The 21,318-nt window shown below is 42.5% G+C and overlaps 3 protein-coding genes across 16 annotated transcripts in view; 1 reads left to right on the top strand and 2 right to left on the bottom strand.

The window, feature by feature from the left end:
* Positions 1–11,950: 11,950 nt before the first annotated feature.
* Deltacop (coatomer subunit delta) lies at positions 11,951–15,228 on the top strand. Its single transcript, XM_077405834.1, has 8 exons — positions 11,951–12,106; positions 12,307–12,346; positions 12,635–12,858; positions 12,947–13,335; positions 13,678–13,848; positions 13,927–14,240; positions 14,338–14,654; positions 14,739–15,228. The coding sequence occupies exons 1-8, from the start codon at positions 12,104–12,106 to the stop codon at positions 14,826–14,828; spliced, it is 1,548 nt and encodes a 515-aa protein (XP_077261960.1). The 5' UTR covers positions 11,951–12,103; the 3' UTR covers positions 14,829–15,228.
* Positions 15,229–15,358: 130 nt separating this feature from the next.
* LOC143897292 (uncharacterized) lies at positions 15,359–17,081 on the bottom strand. Of its 2 annotated transcripts, none has more exons than XM_077405836.1 (6): positions 16,744–17,081; positions 16,391–16,664; positions 16,115–16,247; positions 15,812–16,032; positions 15,580–15,727; positions 15,359–15,505 (listed from the first exon to the last, which is right to left on the bottom strand). In XM_077405836.1, exons 2-6 carry the CDS (start codon positions 16,649–16,651, stop codon positions 15,441–15,443), a joined length of 828 nt encoding a protein of 275 aa, XP_077261962.1. In that variant the 5' UTR covers positions 16,652–16,664; positions 16,744–17,081; the 3' UTR covers positions 15,359–15,440. The 2 variants fall into 2 exon arrangements, with proteins under 2 accessions (XP_077261962.1, XP_077261961.1); XM_077405835.1 differs by having other exon boundaries at positions 16,391–16,653; positions 16,744–17,079.
* An 890-nt stretch (positions 17,082–17,971) lies between these two features.
* Siz (Brefeldin-resistant Arf-GEF family protein schizo) overlaps positions 17,972–21,318 on the bottom strand; it is a 43,614-nt gene continuing 40,267 nt past the window's right edge. For all 13 annotated transcript variants that reach the window (XM_077405820.1, XM_077405829.1, XM_077405833.1 and 10 more), the window contains one exon: positions 17,972–21,270. In XM_077405820.1, the coding sequence (XP_077261946.1) occupies positions 20,996–21,270 (275 nt within the window). In that variant the 3' untranslated portion in view covers positions 17,972–20,995. The remainder of the gene's footprint in view (positions 21,271–21,318) is intronic.

The following is a 21,318-nucleotide window of genomic DNA, read 5'->3' as shown; positions in this document are numbered from 1 at the left end:
AAAATCGCTCTTGTTATTTGTTTTGCAAAATAATTATTATTCCGTAGCGGTACGCCGCTTTGTTGGCAGCGAGTACAAGGCACTACGCGAATCTCTGATTAATCCGAATGTTAACATCAGAAATGCGAAAAAGTTTAGCGAAATAAAATAATAAAGCGCATTATCTAATTACTCATCCTCTTCGTACTTATCTTTAAACGAATTCCGTCACTCACCTCAGAATCGCTAATAAAAGTTCTCCCGACAAAGAAGAACAGCGATTAAGTGAACAAAAGCAAAACACAGCCAAGGAATACAAAAGAGAAAACTAACTAGCGAGAGGCGCGCGCTCGGAGAGGTTTGCAAAACTCCGATACGAAATACAAGTTAAATAAAAGTATATTTCATTGTTTAACCTTTCGTAAAATAAACGGACCAAGGTTTTGCAATGTTTTCTATACTACTTTACTGTTTGTTTGTAGACGCGATTGATAACCAAATAAGAATAATTACGATGAGTATCTTTCGCAGTGCAACGTTGTAACGTAGTAATTACACCCGTTGGTTCCGCCGGAATTAAATTTTCCTCGACGTTAAACTGTAATAAATCATTGTCAGCTTCAATAATCGCGTACAACGCGATCACGCGTGATGCAATGGGATTCAAATGGCGAAATAAATGCCCGCGGATTAATAAGATTTTATCCGGCGGTAGTTTATGCGTTTCCTAAAATCCACAATGAGGCGAAGAATAACGCGAGACGTTGTGTAATTCCTGTTGATGGAATTCGAACTCCCTGCAGGCGCAACAAAAGCGAGGCGCCATCGCGAACGCGCGTTACACCCCCGTTACAGCCCTTCCCCCGACCGCGTTCCGGGCGTTCTGGCAGTGACAAAAGGGAGGTAGAATCGAAGCGGAGTACCTGGAGCGGTGAATTTATTCGGTGCCCCGCCTAGACCCCAGCCTCGACGCTGCTGAAGAATGCTAATGAGTCACCGTTCGTGTAGGCGAATTTACGCGAGGAGAACCGATGCCGTTTATAAATTGCACGGAAGTTCCGCCGCAACAATTATAATCGTCGCTGCTAATCGAACGGTCAAACTTCGCTTGACGAACTAAAATGTATACGGAATGTCCCGGTCATGCTTTTACGATTATACAAAATTACACTTAAAATCGATCAATGCTAAGGAAAATTAAGATTAACAATTTTATTTTAACATTAAGGTATCATTCGATCAACGTTTTAATAATAAAATTATACTGACTAATCGATAATAATATTAATATTGTGATTTTACATTAATCAATATAGAAATAATATAAAGAGTATGTCGTAAATGTAGTGCAGTTGTTTGTCATGTTGATTTTAAAACAAGCATTTTGTATGCCACAGCTAAAAGTTCAACAAAAGCGTCTGCAACTATATAACGCAAAGATGCCGTTGTGTGTAAACTTCCGAGGCGCATACAAAATTTCTAGCTTCAACGCATGAAGAATAAAAGTCATTCGTGTTCCACAGTGTTATTTCCGAGTACAAAATATAATATTTACGCTCAGAATTTTGTCGACAGTCTCAAGCGGAAATTTGACCGAAAATATCAAATGACATCTCAAACGGTCCGTAAAACAATATTTTTCTCACTTTTAGTGCGCCTGAATATCTATTTCTTCCTTTGCGGTCATTTAGCGGTGATGTATTATTAATCGCGCGGGACTTAACGTCTATGAGGGTAAGGAGGGATTGCTGAAATGGGGTGCAATGACGCGCTAGTTCCATAACGATACCTATACGTCTGTCCGTTACGTGTCCATAGACGGCGATCGATACCGGCGCAAATCGTAGACGAGCCTGAATTGTATAGCGTTAGACGATCATCGGATTACCCGGAGCATCGGGGCCCTATAAGAGGAAGATTACATATATTCCACCTACAAGGTACATAGACGGGGCGTCGTCGAATGTTATGCATACGGATCGTGGTGCTGCCGTTACAGAATTCCCCCCCCCCCGCGATCGTTACGGAGCGCAGCGCCGAGCGTGTCCGAGGATAATGTAATATCGCCTTACGTGATGAGGCGGGATCCGGCGGGGCCACGTGAGAATTATAACAAGGCGTTCCAGTCAGAACTCGCAACCTACTTTCGTTCCGTTCCCGCGTCTCCGTCAGTACGTCGGAGAAACTCGGTAACGCTATGACCCGCGGAATTATCTCGCATTATTATTACGAGAGTTTGAGCTGTTTTTGACAATATACGTACGTTACGCCGTGTTCGCTCACCGCGAGGTTGACGCGCGCTCGTCGTCGAGCTTGTTACCATATAAAGGCATCAAAACGGCGAAATTCAAGTATTCCGCGAAACAGAAGGTATTCTCTGGGTGATAAAATTTACGAGAGACAAACAACTGGATTTGGATAATGACATGTCTACAGTTCGCTATTCGAGAAGATGTGTGTGGCAGCTAATTCTTTTTCTTTTCTTCTCTAGCGCAAGAGTGCGGTATAATTCATTGAGTCGGGTAAAAAGCGCGTAAAAGACAGTGAAAAAGCGAGGTGAAAATTAATCCACCGCACGGACTTTTCTCTTTTCTCTTATACCGCTCCACACGTTTCTCTCACTTCCCTGGCTACCTCGTTCGCGCGGAGAATGTCGGCTGTAATAACTTTGCGACTGCTGGCAACGACAGAGCGTTTAGGCCCCTGAATATGCAATGGAAATTGCTGCTCCGCGACCGGCGTCGGCGTCGGCGTCGGCGTCGTTCACACGTGAAGGGAACTGATGAAATTGCGGAAAAAGCGCCGATGTTCCGGCGATTTCCCGCGGAATGTCCTAGAAACGCTCCTCGTTTCGCATCGATTGTCGTCTTCGCGTTCTCATCGGGCTATCGCCTGCCTTATTACGCGACGACCATTGCATATCGCGATATCGAAATCACGCGCGCGACACAAACGTTGCTGAGTATTTGAATAAATTTAATACATTAGAGATAAAGATCGTAATATAGAATAAAATAATCGTAACAGCTCGCCACTTCACATCATAGTTTAATCAATCATTTATCTTCTCATAACACGAAACTCATTGTCAGAATGAATAAAAAACGATTTAATTTAATATTGAAGTTAAATGATGTATGTTAAAGTGAAACCAACCGTAAACCTAGCACAATTAAATAGCTTCAAACATTTAACTTTCAACAAATTATAAATTATTTAATAATTTATAAATTATAAATTAATTAAAAAGTTATAAATTGCAAATTAATTAAAAATTCATAAAAATGATAATGATAAAGAAAGAATATAGATTTGATCACCGCGGACGAAATGAAAAATCAATAGTTGCGATTCTGCCTCCTAATATTATTGGAAACGTACATCTCGCGGCTGAATTGTATATAGCAGCCGAACCGAACCGAACTACATACACGAATTTGCGCGATACCACTTTGTTCGACGTCAGAGCGACGTTTTGCATATGGAAATTGGTCGTACTCGGCACACAGTGTTTTCGCCAATCCCGACGTGGCACCGCATGAATAAAATAATGTAACTTCCGGCACGGAAACATTATCATCGACAATCCCTTCGACGCTGCCGCCATTACCGTTCGTAGGCTCAACGGGCCTGTTTCTCTCGAAAATTCACTGCCCCGATGTATCGTTCATACGACTGAAGGGGCAACGTCTTATCGGGCCAAAGGAAAAGTCGCCATCTTAAATCGTTTTCCAATTCTCCGAATGAAGAATCTTTACGGCGCGTAAAGTTTCTGGGTCAGAGAGATTGTCATTCGGGCGGAAGTGGAAGATGAAAACGGGGCGAAGGGCCGAAGGTTAAGCTTAGAATCTCGTCGAAATAAAGAATTCTATTTCTATAAATGTTGCTGAAAATATTTCATCTTAGAAATAACCTCACGCACATATATAAAAAAACATGTCGGCAGGATCCGCGTACGTTATGTAAACGATCCTTTTCCTTAGATAAACGACCATCAACGCGTCCCCGCGTATAATCAGCGCGTTTCTATCTTTCTCATTAACTCATCCCTCCCTACTTTTTTCCCTACTAGGCCTTCTCCCCTATATCCCTTCACGCTCGATGAGAAGCCAACGTGGCGGGGCGGCGTTGGCAATCAGAGCACATTAACAAGCCTTAGAGGACATCTGGGCTTTCGTTGGGATAGAGAACTGGTGCACTGGCACGGCGAAATGTCAAGAGTTCGCTTTGGCCAAAGCGAGAGGGGTGTTCTTCCTGAACGTGAGGGAGAGCGAGAGAGAGAGACAGAGATACGCGATGGTAGGGAGAATCGGGATAACGGGATAGAGTGGGAGGAGAAAGAGGAGGAAGAGAGAGAGAGAGAGAGAGAGAGAGAGAGAGAGAGAGAATCATAGAGAGTAGTAGTAGTTGCACGAGGAAGAGGAGGAGGAGGAGATTTCAGCTGCAACTACTACCTACGGCTCCATAGCTGGGATGCTGGATGTGAGAGAGTAGTCGGTCGATAGAGCTCCCGGGATCCCTCCGTTCCCTCTTCCCTCTCCGGCGCTCTTTCTCTATCCCTCTTTCTCTCTCTCTCTCTCTCTCTCTCTCTCTCTCTCTCTCTCTCTCTCTCTCTCTCTCTCTCTCTCTCCTTCTCCTCCTCCTCCTCCTCCTCCCCAACGATAGAGAAAGCGCGCGCTGTTGCAAGTTGCATCCCGCTCCGGCCCGCCGCCTTCTCGCTTCTACGTTGGCGTAGAACCCACCGACCGACCGACCGACCGACCACCGACGGACAGATGAATGGACGGTCCGACAAATGGTGGCGCGAACCCTCGCTTAGCAAAGTGGAAGAACTCGTGCCCGGCTGAAAGGGGCTCCCCCATCACTGACCGCGATAGCGCGACGGGGGGATCCTTGTGCGAGGAAAAGGAGGCCGGGAAGTACGAAAGGAGGACTCTCATAAATCGAGAGCGACACCGAGAATAAAAATAGAGTGGAAAAAGAAATACCAAGTCTTTCTTTGAACGGAAAATGTGTATCACATCCAGCGCGACGAAAATGGCGTGGCATGCGAGAAAGAATTAAGTAACTGTTTATGTTTAATTAAGGGATTAAATGGAGTGTTGTTCAAATGAATCGAAATCGTAATGCTTGTGGCGGTAAATTGTATTTGATTAAAAATGTTTACAGATAGAGAGAGAGAGAGAGGGAGAGAGAGAGAGAGAGAAAATTAAACGAATAATTGAATTTAAAAAGCTCATTAATGAGAGATAATTGATTTTATTTACGCTAGTATTTCACGTTTAATTAAAAATCTAAATGTAATTTCCTGCTAAATTAAGTGTCATAACCATTGCGAATTTTTACATGAAATATTGCGATTGTTGCATTATGCCGGCCACAGTTTCATACCGACAACCCGATTATACAATTCTAATCAAGTGAGCAATTGAAGCGAGAAAGCTTGAGAGATAGCGCGACCGGAACGGCGCCTTCGTTAAATGCCGATCGTTAATCACAAAAAACTATTCATTGTTCCGGGAAGAGGGTACAAAGCCTAGACCTAACGTGTCTCGATGGACGACAAAATTCGCGCGCCAAGTTCGGAATTCGGACTCGGAACAAACTCGATCGAGGTTTCCCGACGATCATCAGTCAACGCGTGCTCACGCACTTGCTATTGTCCTTGCGAAGCGATTGATCGTTTCGTGCGACCCTCAATTAATCAGATCTGGACGGAACGATCCGGAGGGACGGAGCAAGCGAAGATGGAGGGAGAGGTTTATCCTGCCCGCCTTGGAAATCCTACGTATCGTAGTTCTCTCTGGAAAAGAGAGAAAAAGAAAGGAGAGAAAGAGAGGAGAAAGAGAAAAGGAAAGAGAAAGAGAGAGAGAGAAAGGGAGAGAAAGAGAGAGGAAGAGAGAGAGAGAGAGAGAGAGAGAGAGAGAGAGAGAGAGAGAGAAGGAGAGAGACATTGATAACTGAACGATCCGTTCGCGGGGAGATTAATTTATCCGGAGCTTCGAGGGTGTCATTTAGGGAAACGTTTCCGCGCGAGCGAGGCCTTAACTTAATGATCGTCATGGGACGCGTTCACAATATTGGTGTGGCATTAATCTTTTCATTACGGTAAAACTGATCAACTTCGACCGCAAACCCCGGTAACGGTGTGCGCGCGCGTTTACGCGCGGCCCGTTCCTCCTCGAATTCGGGCTCGCCGGCCTTGTCAAAACCACTGACCTACATCTCGTGCATTCAACAGTAAACTCCCATCCATTTAATAAGATTATGTACCAACTTCGCCTGTGTCACCAGAATATCTCCTTCGTTTATAGCCTTATAAAGCTCTAAGTAAATTCGTGCTTGAACGCTTTAACTCAAAATAGCGACTAAAACTCTACTTGAAACTCTGTGCCAGTACTTTACCACAGATTAAATTAAATGAGACAAAACGTATAAATCGTACAGGCATACAAAAACAAACTTCATATAATAAATTGTTTATAAATAAATATGTATATATATATACATATTTATTTATAAACAATTTATTTATATATATATATCGCTTTTTTTAAATTATATTTCACTCAACTTTGATAAAGTTTCATTACTATTATAAGTTCAGAGAAATATGTTATTAATAAGTAAATTTATAAGACGTTTAATTAGAAGCAACTGCTGCCCGACATTTCTGCCCAAGCAATTAACAATTAACTCGCGTCGATTACACACCAGCAACGTTAGTATTTGCGAGTGCCCAGAACAATAATTACGTCTGATCTCTTGACTCCATAATGTTTGCAATAATAACATCGCGCACACCGCATATAATTGAACCAAGAATTATCAGTAATTATTTTTTACACATCCAGCATAAAGAAGAATTCTACGATGAGATACAATACCGAGAAGAGAGACGGGTATGATATTGATGCAGCAATTACCGAGATAATACAGCGACAAGGGCAGACATTTTCTACGATTGAATCTAAGGAATTTAATTGCGGGACAGGAGCAGAGGATATTCATCGACAACAGCGTTGAGTTGTCACCGCAAAGTTATAACGATATACCGAAAATTGGATGTTAATTTTAAGTCTGAAACGTGAAAAGGGCACGCGTCTGTAAATAACATACCGGGATAATGGCAAAGTAGCAGCGAGGATGGCGACGCAGATTTCTCCGTCTATTAATCTCGTTTGTGATGGAACAACGCCGTCGCGGCGGAAAACTCTGTGTTTTGCGCAAAAATAAATTGCGGTAAACAGCAGTAAATCTCGGTCGCGCGCGCGCGCTCGCGATTGTCCTCGCGATTGTCCGCGGCGCGGCGGTCCGTTACATTTGCATTTGAAAGCGCGGATCTCGCGATCATATCCGGCCGCCGTATGACGCACGGTGCCGTTTATCTTCGGCGATTCTGCAAGTCCTCCCCCCTCCCCTCCTTTCGGACACCCCGGGAATTATCACGATAACGCTGGGTTTTCTTATCGGAATTTATCCCCGTCGCGGTTGTAACGGTGCGATTCTTTCGACCGGCGGAACGGTAACGCGAGATTCTCGGGCGAGGAAAAATGGTACACCGGAAATGGTAATTCTCTCACAAAGGGATGGCGACGCGTCGGCCAATCTAAGAAAACCCATTCGAACGTAAACGTATACATAAAATAACCAGGTCGAGACTGTTTTTCGTTAATTTTTGCAAACGTCGTGGGAAGCGTCGAACAAGTTTCCATCGAAAATCCCCGACTTGTATTTCCGATGGGAACCAGCTGAGCTCGCTATCTGATTCCTGTATTATCTCGCTGAACTTTCTTTCACGCTGATACTGTGCTAACACTCACTGCTGTTGAATTCGTAATGTCAAATTATACTTAATTTCAGTAATTTTTAACCATTCCTTTAGGTAACCACTGTGCCTGTTCAATATATCATTAATTTAACTAAAACAATGTCAATTTTCAACTAAATTGAATGAAGCTAAAATATTACCGTTTTGTGTTAAAATAATAAATTTCAACACAGTATTTAATTCAAGGTATTGATTTAAATTTTATTGTTTAATATTTCACAGTGTCGTTGGTGCGTTTCCTAAAAACCGTGGCTTCCACGATCTACCGCGGAAAAAATCGCGACGAGCGTATTCGTTTCGAGTTTCCAACTTATCAGGATAAACGTACGCTCGAAGAATAACCGATAAAATATAACGTTTATAACGAAACGTACGTAGCGCTTACTTCGAAGCGGGATATATTCGAATCCCTTTGAGCGCACCGCTCCATACGTAGCTCGATATCTCGACTTGTTCTCCCTCGATACACGTCACCGTAATAATGCAAAACGAAAGTCCGTCGTAAAGCGCACATATCTCATTTTTATGCGAATATCAAATGTGGCATTTAAAAAGAATTTCGTCACACATAAAATATAAACCCTATCCTTTTCATCCTCCGCGTATCAGCAACGACGCTTCTCTCGCAGCGTCAAAAAATGTGAATTTAGAATGTAAAAAAGGGAAGGGAAGGAAACTCCCTTCCTCTCGCCGCTCGCCGAGAAAAGGCGCCGGGAAATATTAATCTTCACAGAGCGAAGATAACGCGGGTGAAACAGTCCAACAGCATTTAAATATCTCAAATGTTTTCGCGCGTACATATACTATTAAATATACTCAATTTGAGACATTTTTAACCATTCCTGTAGATTGTCACTGCTTCTATACTCAATGTTATTAATTTAACTAAACCAATAGAATTAAAATAATATACTGTTTTGCGTTAAAATTTCAACACTTTGCACATGGTAGTTAAAAATAACAAAATATTATTTAACTCAACTAATATATTGGTTTAAAAATTTCATCCTTTAATATTTAATTAAATAATATTTTGTTATTTTTAACTACCATGTATGTCGAAATTTATTATTTTAACACAAAACGGTATTATTCCAACCCCATTGGTTTAGTTAAATTAACATTGTTTTCGTCAAATTAATGACATATTGAGTAGGAGCAGTGGCGATTTATAGGAATGGCTAAAAATGACTCAAATCGAGAGTCATTGATATAATTTAACACATACAAAAATGTAACGGTGTATAAAAAGGATCCAGCGGGATATGTGCGACAAGCTGTTACGGGGTTTCGGTCATCTCGCCCATCTGTTACGTGCGCGGATGAGAAAACGCGGTGACCCGTGCAAATATCGTAAAGCTCACTCACCGACATCGACTGCATCCTCGTCGCTGTATCCTGGTTAACGCGACGATCGGTCGGCGTTTCGTCCCATGTCGTTCCATGCGGTGTCGACTCCGAGGTCTCCTTCCGAGAGAGCGGAAATCCACGACGGGGACAGCCGACGTCAGCGTGTTTCCTTAATCCGCGCCACTTGTCCCGGGTCCCGATCCGACCCGCGCTGCATGACCTGAAAAAAGAACAGGGAGGGGGGGAGGGTTAGTCCCTTCTTGTTATCAAGATGGCGGTTTGCTCACGCTCGCAAAAGAGTGCCGTATTAAGGCACGTAATAGGTCTAATTAGCCCGCGGAAGCTAATTGGGTGAACCGGCGGTACCGCCTTCGGCCCTCTGCCTCTCCCTCTTTCCCCTCTCCCCCCTCCCTCGTTCTCCACGTCCCTCTTTCGCAGATAGCTCGACGGCGGGTACAAGTGCGATACACGCGCATTAATTTCTTTGTTAACCGCTTACACCCGGGGCTTAATTTCCCTCTAAAAGCCACTCGTCGACCGCGCCGCTTCTGCGCTGCCGACGTGCCGACAACGGTTAATGTAGCAATAACCGGCGACGCCGCCCGCGCCGTGAGACACGGGAAAGGAGCAGCCTCGGAGCAGCGCGTCGTAAATTAATTACAACGATCGCCGCGCCCCGTCGGAACCTCAACGAGGCGGCGGAGTTTTCGCTTTCTCGTTAACACCTCTTTAACGTCGTTCCCGTCTCGCTAATTAATTTTTCGAAATTCCATTCGATGACTGATCCGGCCGTGACGAGAAATTCCGTTTTCTTACCATTCATTCTTACCGTTCTTTTCATTCGGTATACGCGCTGCCGCGGCGCCATTTCTTCCCGGCGCGCAAAGCGCAAAGGCGAGGGCTCGGGCTCGGACCGCCAACCGGTCCACAGCGGGGAGCCCCTCTACGGTAAAGGGAGGTCGCAACAAGGAGCGGGAGCCAGAGGAAACGCGAGCTCGACCGAGCGGAAACGCGGCCGGAATAGATGCGGCGTAATAATGGCGCGGGGCCGTTCATCTTCCGCGTTGACTAGCCGTTGAAACGCAATGAGACGCGACGCGACGCGACGCGAGCGAACAGTACGAGCCGCGATAATGGCCGCCACTAAATTAACGCACGACGTGTATCTGACGAGGCCGTTTCGCGTCCAGCGAGGCGTCTTCGACGTTGCCCTCCGCGTGACGAACCGACGATTAATTGACCGCGACGATTAATTGATCGAATTAACGACCGATCCCCTCGTCAGGGACGTGTCAGGTACGCGTACGCGAATACGTTTGCGTCAAGTTCGGAAGTTCGAGAAGGAACTGCCGCGAGCGGAGCGGCGAACGATCTGAAGTTGGCCGCTTTAAAAAATGACGCGGCCGTTGGCTCGAGGCGCGCAACAAAATGCTTTAAATCGATCGAAAAACTTAAGACACTTTGAAAGACATACTTTTACTTACAATATACAGCCTATATGCTTCTTGTCTATCTAATAAATCATAATGATACATTAATGATTTGAAGAGAATAACTGAGAAAGGTATATGATAACGAATCAAAGAGGAAATATAGTGAGCCTTTCGGATATTAATGTGAGTCTCTCTGAAGCCAAATTCATCGACTCCGTAAAACAAAGGCTTAATTTCAAACTAACCGTACAGGCTCCGATCCAAGATATGGAATCGATCAGTTCTGAGAGAGGCGTAGAACGCGCAAAATTACATATATGAACATCGCGCGTTTACCTTTTTAATATTCTTCGAACGCGGCCGAATAGCACAATCCTTTCACCGATGTGAAATTACGCCCGCCTCTTCATCGCTCCGTAAATGCAGCCGCATCGTTGACGACAGCTGACGCTGACGACGTGACGACGCTCACCAGCTGTCCAGTGTCCACACAATCTGTTCGGTGGCGTCCTCTGTCGCGCGTTTTCGGAATCAAGTCAAGTTTTGCAGATATTACAGATTCTTGTGAGATTTTCAGTTAAAATCCAAGTGATTGTCTAACGATTTTATATCACAGATTTCGTAAAATAACATGCATTCTTTAGAAATTATCCAGATGCGACAGAAAACGAGTGAGTTTTCAATCAATTAATATTTATTCTCGGGATGCCTCGCCGATCAATCAATTAATCTGTGCTTAGCTTATTATCAACAGAATTATTAATCTTTCACAGATAATAAATTACATAATTGGAAATTTTGCTTTGCCGACTGAAATTAATCGCGATTAAGTTGATCGGAGTTTGATCGAAATGAAATTTGAAATTATAATGGGCCAATTCTTTTTAGTGACACAAGTCGACACAAACATCGTTCTATCCTTCTTGGCATTCAATGAATAACAAAGACAGAACGACACTTGTGTCGACTTGTGTCACTAAAAAAATTGGCTTAATGTCTACATAGCTCATCAATAACAATTATTTCGTATCAACAAGTATAATATTAATATACATATATATACCATATACCTATATATTTGGTACTCGCGAATCGAACGAGGTGCGAATAGTGAGGACCTGTTGTACTTTCCACATTTCATTACCTTTTTTTTCTTCTTTCAATATTTGAACGCGTATATAAAGTGTTTCATTCTGAACGACGCGAACCACGAATACGCTATTCTTCCGGCGATTGGCTGACGTTTGACAAGATCGCATCCACGTGATCTACGAGTGGCCACTGATGGCCGGTGGTTTCCGACTACACTAATCGTAATCCACGGCGAAACGTCTTTCACCGTGGCACACGTCAGCACAGCGCGCGCCCTCTGCTCCCGTTCCCCTTCATCGTATATTTGTATATGTGTGATGTGGAGTAGCAGGTCGGCTCGCGGGTGACGAGGAACACGATTAGACTAAATCGCGGGGCATATCGCTGATCACGGAGCGTCGAGGAATCGCTCGCCAGGATGGTAAGCGATCGTCTTCCGCGACCGTGGAGTCGCTGTCGAAATCCCGAAGAAGGGAGTCCCGGAGCGGTGGGGCCGCGAGCCCCGCGACACCGTCCGCAGATGTCATCCATTTAGCGGCGCGTGACCGCCGGGCATTTAATCCCGCGAGTATCGCCAACCCGATTGTATGCGACATCGCACGCTCTCTTTTTCTTTTCCAGGTACTCATCGCCGCTGCGGTATGCACCAAAGCCGGGAAAAGTGAGTTCTTGCCAAACGTTCTTGCATCACTGCCGTCCGCGTATGCGTGTTCGGTTGGACAAGTGTCGCCCGGTTGCGCTGGGCCTGGGCTAATCACGTGATAATCCTTGCTTCGTGTCTTTAATTCGCACTCCGTTGCTTCTATTTGTCAAGGAATGAGTATCAATCGGTACACTGGTCGTTAAGAAAAAAGATTTTTGCTCGAACCTTTTTATCAATGGAATTGAGTAACTTGGAAAAATATTTGCTGCGACTGTTTCATCGTTACGGTTTGCATTACTCTTTCAGCCATAATTTCTCGACAGTTCGTCGAAATGACGAAGGCGAGGATAGAAGGCCTACTCGCTGCATTCCCGAAACTAATGAGCTCGGGTAAACAGCATACATTTGTAGAAACGGAATCCGTTAGATACGTTTATCAGCCCCTCGAGAAAGTATACATGCTGCTCGTAACGACTAAGGCCAGCAATATTTTGGAGGATTTGGAAACTTTAAGGCTCTTCGCGAGAGTGGTAAGTGGGATAATCGATCCATGTATATGAATACTTGTCATATATCGTCGTGCGTAAGTTAAGTTGCAATGATATTTGAATCTTACAGATTCCAGAATATTGCAACTCGATGGATGAACTTGAAATAGCAGAGAATGCGTTCAATTTGATATTTGCGTTTGACGAAATAGTTGCGTTAGGCTATAGGGAGAATGTCAATTTAGCACAAATCAGAACCTTTGTGGAAATGGATTCACACGAGGAGAAGGTCTATCAAGCAGTCCGAATGACGCAGGAGCGTGAAGCTAAGAATAAAATGCGTGAGAAAGCTAAGGAGTTACAGAGGCAAAGGATGATGGAAGCTAACAAAAAAGGCGGAATTAAAAGTCCCGGATTTGGCGGAGGATACGGAAGCGGCAGCACCCCTGCTACTCCAGCTGTTGGTGATACAGCTAACTTTGTGCCTGAACCGATTAGACCTTCTTACAAGCCCAAACAGTATGATCGATCAATTTTAATCTTAATTGTAAATCTTAATTGTAATTAAACTTAAATCATAAGGCAAATAAGAGTAGAATGCCGTTAAAAAGCGAGAGATATAATATATAAAAAACTTTAAAAAAGTAACTCTGAGACCCCGAAGCGTTTGTAATTTCTATTTGTACTTATTTTTGTATGAAAGTTACTTTTTTGTATACTATATCCCTCGCTTTAACCTCGGCGTCCTGCTCTTATTTGCCTTACGATTTAAATTTGATTGTATATCTAGAGAGCGTTTATCTTGCTCCAGATTATAATATTTGCAAACACATTTTTATTGTAAATAATATTTTTTGTCAGGAAACCAGTCAATGCCGGACCAGGTGCGATGAAATTAGGTGGCAAGTCTCGCGATGTAGACTCGTTCGTTGATCAATTAAAGGAGGAGGGAGAAAATGTCGTGTCGGGACCCCTTGCCGCTCCTGGAACAAAATTAGCGCAAATCACTCCTCAGATAATTAACACGGAATTGTATGTGATATTATATTGATACGTAAGAGCTTCAAAATTATTCGCGAACAGATCACTCATATGTATTTCCGTCAAAAGGGTTCACTTGAGACAAGAAGAGCGACTTAACGTACGCATCGGTCGGGATGGAGGCGTACAAAACTTCGAGTTGCATGGTTTGGTGACTTTACACATCTCCGACGAGAAATGGGGACGTATCCGCGTGCAAGTCGACAACAGGGACACGAGAGGAATACAGTTACAAACTCATCCAAACGTGGACAAGGAATTGTTTAGAGCGCATGGACAGATAGGTCTGAAAGTACCCACGAAACCATTTCCGTTGAATACCGACGTCGGTGTGCTGAAATGGCGTTTTCAAGCTCAAGACGAAGGAGCATTACCAATTTCAAGTGAGACTACAATAATAATTTTCATATACGTTTTTATTTAATTTTAACTTTTTTAAATCCATACATTTATGAATATTTAATTGATTGCTCGTAACAGTAAATTGCTGGCCTTCTGAAAACGGAGAAGGTGGCTGCGACGTGAATATCGAATACGAATTGGAACAGGTCGACCTTGAATTGAACGACGTGCAAATAAACATTCCTCTACCTATTGGTAGCAATCCTATCGTCAGTGAATGCGACGGGCAATATACGCACGAAGCACGACGAAACACTTTAGTTTGGTCCTTACCGGTCATCGATGCTTCAACGAAATCAGGCTCTATGGAATTTTCAGCCCCGTCTTCTACACCTGGAGATTTTTTCCCACTTCACGTTTCGTTTACGTCCAAAACGCCGTATGCCAAAATTAAGGTATAAAATACATGGATTTCTCTGCGTGTTACGCAAATTACATTAGACAATATAAAAATAATCATGTTTATGTTTATTTTCCAGGTTAGCGAAGTTTTGCTTGTAGAAGATGAGAGTCCAGTTAAGTATTCGGTAGAAAGCGTGTTCTTCACCGATAATTACGAAGTTGTATAAGACATCGTGGATAATAGCTGAAGTATTTGCGCATATAAGAACATGAAAATAGGCACAGTTCAGTGGAGGGACGGTCGTTATGATCAACAATCGAGATTGACTGTACCATATTTGAATTTTAATTTTATTGCCATTCCTTATATGATCATTGAGCATTGATATATGTCGTTTACTATATTTATGTACATGTATCAATTTAATACGCTATTTAATAGCTGTTCGGTGCCGAATACTTATACGCGTTTGTAAAAAGGAGATATATTCTGATTGGACAAAACTTAGTTATGATTCATATACGCAAATTTATCGTATTTACTTTCTACTCGATACATATATTTTAGTATTGCAATAGCTCAAGCGGAAGATTGTATTATTACCAAATATATATATATCAAATTTTGTTACTCGTTCGCATATTTATGTACCTTGTATCTCGGAAACTATTTCACGCTATACATTGCCGTCTTCCTTATTAGAGCTCTTAGTAAAAACGTGCTATATAGAAAGTTCTTATAATTAAAGGGTGAAAATATTGCTGTTTCTTAATGTTTATTTACAATTTGTAAAAATGTGTACAATATACAAATATTACAATTTAACGTACAAATATCGTTATAATTCATCTGTTGGCATATTTATAATTTGTGGTATCAAATGATTCTCAACAACTGCTTTAGCTGCAAATTGATAAAAATCAAATTAACTAATTTCGTATAAATACTTTCAGATGGTTTTACAAGAAAATGCTTACCATTCATCGAATTATTCGTAATCGCTGCTTTATAAGCACTTATATTCGAAGAATTGGTAAGCGTTACATCTGCGCCTTTTGTTAACAATTCGTAGCACACGTGTGGATGATCGCAGTGTGCTCCGTAAATCAACGGGGTGTTACCATCCTACAACAGAAATATAATCGTATGACACACGATGCTAGATAACAAGCGTATAATACTTGGGTAAAGAAAATGCAACGTGCGCACCTCGTCGCATGCGTTAGGATCAGCCCCATGATTCAACAATAATTTGACAACGTCGTGATGACCGTAGGCGGCCGCCAAGTGTAAACTGGTCTGTAATTTTGGTCCACAACGATTTATACTGGCGCCCCTTTTGAGTAATTGCCTGGCGCTACCCAATTGCCCGTAAGCACTGGCCCACATCAATCCTGTTAAACCCTGTTCATCGGTCATATCCACTGAATCTGCGTAGCGTAAAGATGAAATTCTTCTACAACAATAATTTGTACGTACATCAACTTAGAAAACGAGATGTACGCGATTTACTTGAATGTATATGATCGGACGTAAGTTCCCCTTGACCCGCCAAGGTATGAAATGTGATATCGTTATCAACGTAGAGCTGGTGTATCTGCGTCTGAGTGTTGCCTCTTTGCAAATTTGTGAGCAGGGTGGGTGGCTGCAAATAGAAAAGACATAGATACTTTATATGTTCAGGTACAAAATACAAATATTCCACGATGGGACTGCGGAGGATTTTGCGACGGGCAAAAGATCCCCCGACGTTTTGTGGAATTCAGGGGAGGGCTGTTGAGGGAATACCTTGTACGGTTGAAACGCGCTGGTTCTGGTCGCGTCTTGCCACGCTCCCGGTGCCCAGTGCCATTTCGTCTCGATCGGCTCGGACTTGCAGCCGATGCTGACGTTTTCCGGCTTGCAGATCAGCGGCTTCGGCCGTATCCCGATCGCCGACCCGTCGGGGGTGACGCTCTTCTCGCTCTCGGCCGAGCACCGGCCTTCCTTGATCTCGTCCTCGTCCTGCTCCTCCTTCATAATCAACTCCGAGTGGATTCGATCCTCCATAGCTGTCAAATAGCTGTCAAACATGAATTTCAGGCGGCACGAACGACGCGCGAGATGCACCGTGCGGACCAGTTTCGTTTTACGATGCCCACCTTGTTTTTTATCGGATTAGTCAGGCTTTAGTCGAAACGGGAGAATAGAATTTCCCGTTGAATCGCATAAAACTGTACTCGCACCACGTTGGAGGTTAGGAACGCGTCATCTCGAGGTCGAGGACATCCCGCCGTCGGAAGACGTGGGATTCCGACGTCATTCTCTCGTATCGGTATCCTTTCACCGCTTACAATTAAATACGGCAATGATCGTGCAACACCTTGAATAGATACTGTGGACTTCCGTTCGACAGTATTGTGTTTACGAAGAAATTTACGAGTCGTTACGAACGAGCGCGGTTCTCGCCAGTTCTCGTGCGCACGTCTGGAAGCCACATTACAGATGCGCGGCATATGCGTGTCGACGATGCATTTATCGCGGCGCTATCAATGATTTACGTTTTATGTCATCGCCGTCATCGGACGGCCCAGGCTGCTGTAGGGGGTCCAGGAATAGTCGGTTGTAAATAGTCGATCAGGTCGATCTCGATTTTGAAGCAAACTAATAAACGATCGGCGACCGGATCGGCCGAAACTCGTCGCATCAGAAATAAAAAATTAAATGCTGAAAATCGAATTTAGAAAACAATGAATTGTTTGTTACTCCAAATTTCATCTCGCGCCGCTAAGTTAATGATAAATCCAAGACTGTTGCTCTCGAACGGTCTATTTTCGAACGATTTGGATCGAACTCCGATTTAACTTAATGTTCAAGCAATAAAATTTAATTAAGTCCGCATTAACGAAACGGTGTTGCTCGATACAATGTCTATTTTCTGCCAATGTAAATTAACTTTTTAATCTCGGTCAATCTCGGTTTAACTTACTTATCTTTTTTTATTTCTATATATAGGACTAGAAGATTCATTTTCTTATTCTTAGAACTACAAATTCTAGTTCTAAAAGAAAAATATAATAAGTAAGTTAAACGGCGGAGATTAAAATTAATACATCGACAGAAATAGACATAAGTTAGGGCAATTTCGGCCGAATTCCGATTAATTTAATTGGAATTGCTAATATTTCTGGTCGCACACTTCTACGATTCATTGTCCTCTAATTTTTTTTTCCACGCGAGCAACAAAAAATTAATGTATAGTTCCATGTTGATAAAACATTTTATTCGATAGATTAATTGCCGTTTAATCGGAGCTTAAAATTAGTTGAGATCATCACTATATATTCTAGGCGTCAGGGTGCGATAACTAGAGAAACACACGCATTTCGGTTTCGGATTCAGAGTTATTTATTAACACAGTGTACTTACAGCATTCACTAGACTAACGAGGGAGGAATTTACTAATAATTTGGCATTGAGAGGGAAGAGGAGGGTGGGCGGGGGGCGAGGGAGGGCGACCTGATCCTGATTATACGCGCTTTCTCATCAGCAAGGCTTTTCACGGAGAGCAAGCCGAACATAACGGCCGCGACGTGTGCTCAATCGGGCGTCTAGACTATAAAGATCGCGCCAATTTGGTGCAATCCATTCTTCCCTGATATTTTACCGCCATCAAGAATACGTATTTCTACTTTAACACGACTATGACGACGACGATATAGGTCGATCAAATTCGAGGGATAGAGCGAGGCGATGCTCGTCGAGTTCATCTTTCTCCATCAATAATTAAGTTCAATATAAAGTGATTCCCTTTTTTCTTTCTGTGAGCAGGGGAGGGAAAAAAGTGACAAAAAAGGATACGTGTCGTAATAAAATTTGGGGTTCTTCCTAATCAGTCTTTTTTGTTCTTGTCCTCGCGCGAGATTATCACAGAATTCAGATTATTTAAGATTTAAGACATTTAAGTGAGTGGCCAGTGAGAAGAATTGACGCGATCTCGTCCGTGTAAAACTTAGCGTACTTGTGACGTTAAATGCCGCGTCTAAGGTCGATCATATGTGTCTCTGTACAATTTTTGCGGAGGATTATCTTCGCGAATTAATCCCGTTGCTTTTTGCGGTACGGAGATGCGTACCGCGTACACATCGATGTCGATGAGAAAGACTAGAAATCGATGTCGGTGATGCGTGCGAGTAGCTTGTTTTAATACAGAAAGAAAGTTCGCGACAGGCATGGAAGTGTTCCTCCGTTTATCTCTCTCTCTCTCTCTCTCTCTCTCTCTCTCTCTCTCTCTCTCTCTCTCTCTCTCTCTCTCTCTCTCTCTTTCCGCGCGCGCGCGCGTAAACAGAATGTATATTGTCGGCAATAAGCCACCACAAAGTGCGCAAATTGTCCCTCGACAATTTCAACAATTACGTTCCTCTGCCCTTTTTCTCGTTTCTCTTTATTAGAATCATAAATAGAACGGAGTGTTCAACATTCGATCGTTCACAACGTTTATAAAGTACATTAGTGGTACGGGTCGTTCGTATCAAGAGTCAATCGATAACAGTTGTTAGCAGACGGTGACAAGCGGAAAATTAGCATGTGGTCGATCGTCATGTGATATACGTATAAAAATTTGTCAGCGCGCGATGTAATTATCCCTTCTACCTTCTCTAAAACTCTCTTGCGAGAGACTTCTCGCGAAATTCCAATATCTACGCACACGAGAACGTTACACGAAAATCTTTTTTTTTTCTTGCACGATATCTTTGACCGATCGCAATCTCGTTCCCTCCAACGAATCTTAATCTTAAGTTAACGATAATTACAAATTTATCGCCGAAGGAAAAGTGTATCTCTCTCTCTCTCTCCTCTCTCGCCTGCGTAATGTTATTAGAATCCTTTAAACACGCCTGATATTCTCGAGCGCAAGTCAAATAGGGAAACGAAACCTAAAGTAAAATTATATTAAACACTCCTCCTATGTAGATGCGTTATTTTAACAGGAGATTATCATTAAATTAATGAACGCCGTTTGCTTGTTTACAGCCAGCTGATGTTGCGATCAGCGCTATGTACATGATTAATTAGTTTGTCATACAATTCCACAGCTTCTTGGAAAAGAAATTCCAACCTCCTCTACGATTGTGATTACATTAGTTCGTTTCTCGGTCGCGCGAGATTTTTATCATGGCAGTATATAAGGCATGCGCGTTCTTGTCTTCCTTTTTTTTTGTTTCCTTTGTTTCGCGTACGTAACTTAGCTTACATGTTTACGCTCTCGCGACGATATTATATCGACGTTTAGATCTATCGTCTACTCTCGCCGCGGAAGACGAGAAACGAATTAATCGCGGATATATTTAACATGCTGGTCTTTTTTTTTCTTTTCTCTCCTTTTCTTCCCTTCTTTTTCTTTTAGTGAAAATGCGAACAACTTTGAGTCAAAATTTCAACATACATAAGCAAAAACTACTTTTTCGTGAATGATTATCAATAATAGGTCGCTATAATGACAAACACGTCTTACGTCTTACGTTAAGTCTTATTTCATTGCTACATTCAAACTTCACGTTTCCGATAATAAAAATCGTTAGACATCAACATGCACCTAACATCGATAGAGATTGCTTATCGTTTCCCTTACGCTAAACACCTTTTCGTTACACGTGACAACTCGAACGTCGTTATACGTCTATTATTTACAGCTTTTCGGATCGGTGATGGTGATAATACTTGATAGCGATTACTATTAGAAACTCTCGATAAGATATCTCGTATTCTTACAATTCTTGTGACTTATGATTCTCTCTTCATTAGATTCTACTCGTTAACGCCCGTCTATAGTGTAAAACTAAGCAAAAATGTAATAATATTATCTACACACAATTCTATCGTTCAATATCCCTCGTAAATTATAAATACACTGTATGAAAAATGTGTCCATTAGTTTTTTGTTTTAGATGAATAAATACTATACACAATTTCGGGAGGGAAAAATAGGTTAAAATTTTCTTTTCTTTTCTTTTTAAATGCGCCAGGTGATCTCGATTGGATCCTGCCCAATCCTTCAGATTTACGTCCTTATTAGCGTTATCTGTCGTTCGTTATCTCTCTAATCCTTTAGCACGCTTCGTGGTATACGTATAAAACGACGCTACTTTATTAGTAGTAGACACTACGCTAATAGAACAGTTTGCGGCAGTCTTGCTGCTTGTATTAATTTTACTTTCTTTTTTTTAAGATTGTATGACGAGAAGCTCCAAACAGGAGAAATGACGATCATAATTTTATTAATACGAATAAATTAGAGAATAATTATTGCTATTTAAAATCCTCGTCATCGATGTGAGACATCTTATTAAAAACACGAAGCGTACTAGAAGAAAATATAAAAGTGTACCTCGTTTACGTTACTGGAAGAGTACATTATACTTCCGTGGTACGACTGTAAGGGCCAGACTCTTCAGATTGCGACAGTTTTCGCTCTCGTTTGGCGAAGAGACCTCCTAAAAAAGACGGCTGCTGAGCCAGTCCCTTACCACCGGCACCAGGGATCGTAGCCCCTGGATGAATAGGATGAACTTGTCCAGGATGCTTAATGCCTTGGCTCATCGAGCTGGCAGAAGTAGATTGAAATGAAATAGACATACCACTATCCAAAGAACCCACGCTTCCACGACGCTGTGGCTTATCTCCAGCGACTAAACACATACATTTACATGTTATATTTATTTACAAAAATAAAAAGG

This window comes from Temnothorax americanus, unplaced genomic scaffold (assembly GCF_048541705.1).
Source record: "Temnothorax americanus isolate GAGA-0224 unplaced genomic scaffold, ASM4854170v1 Scaffold2, whole genome shotgun sequence".
Taxonomy (NCBI): domain Eukaryota; kingdom Metazoa; phylum Arthropoda; class Insecta; order Hymenoptera; family Formicidae; genus Temnothorax; species Temnothorax americanus.
This window is presented reverse-complemented; position numbering and strand designations above follow the sequence as displayed.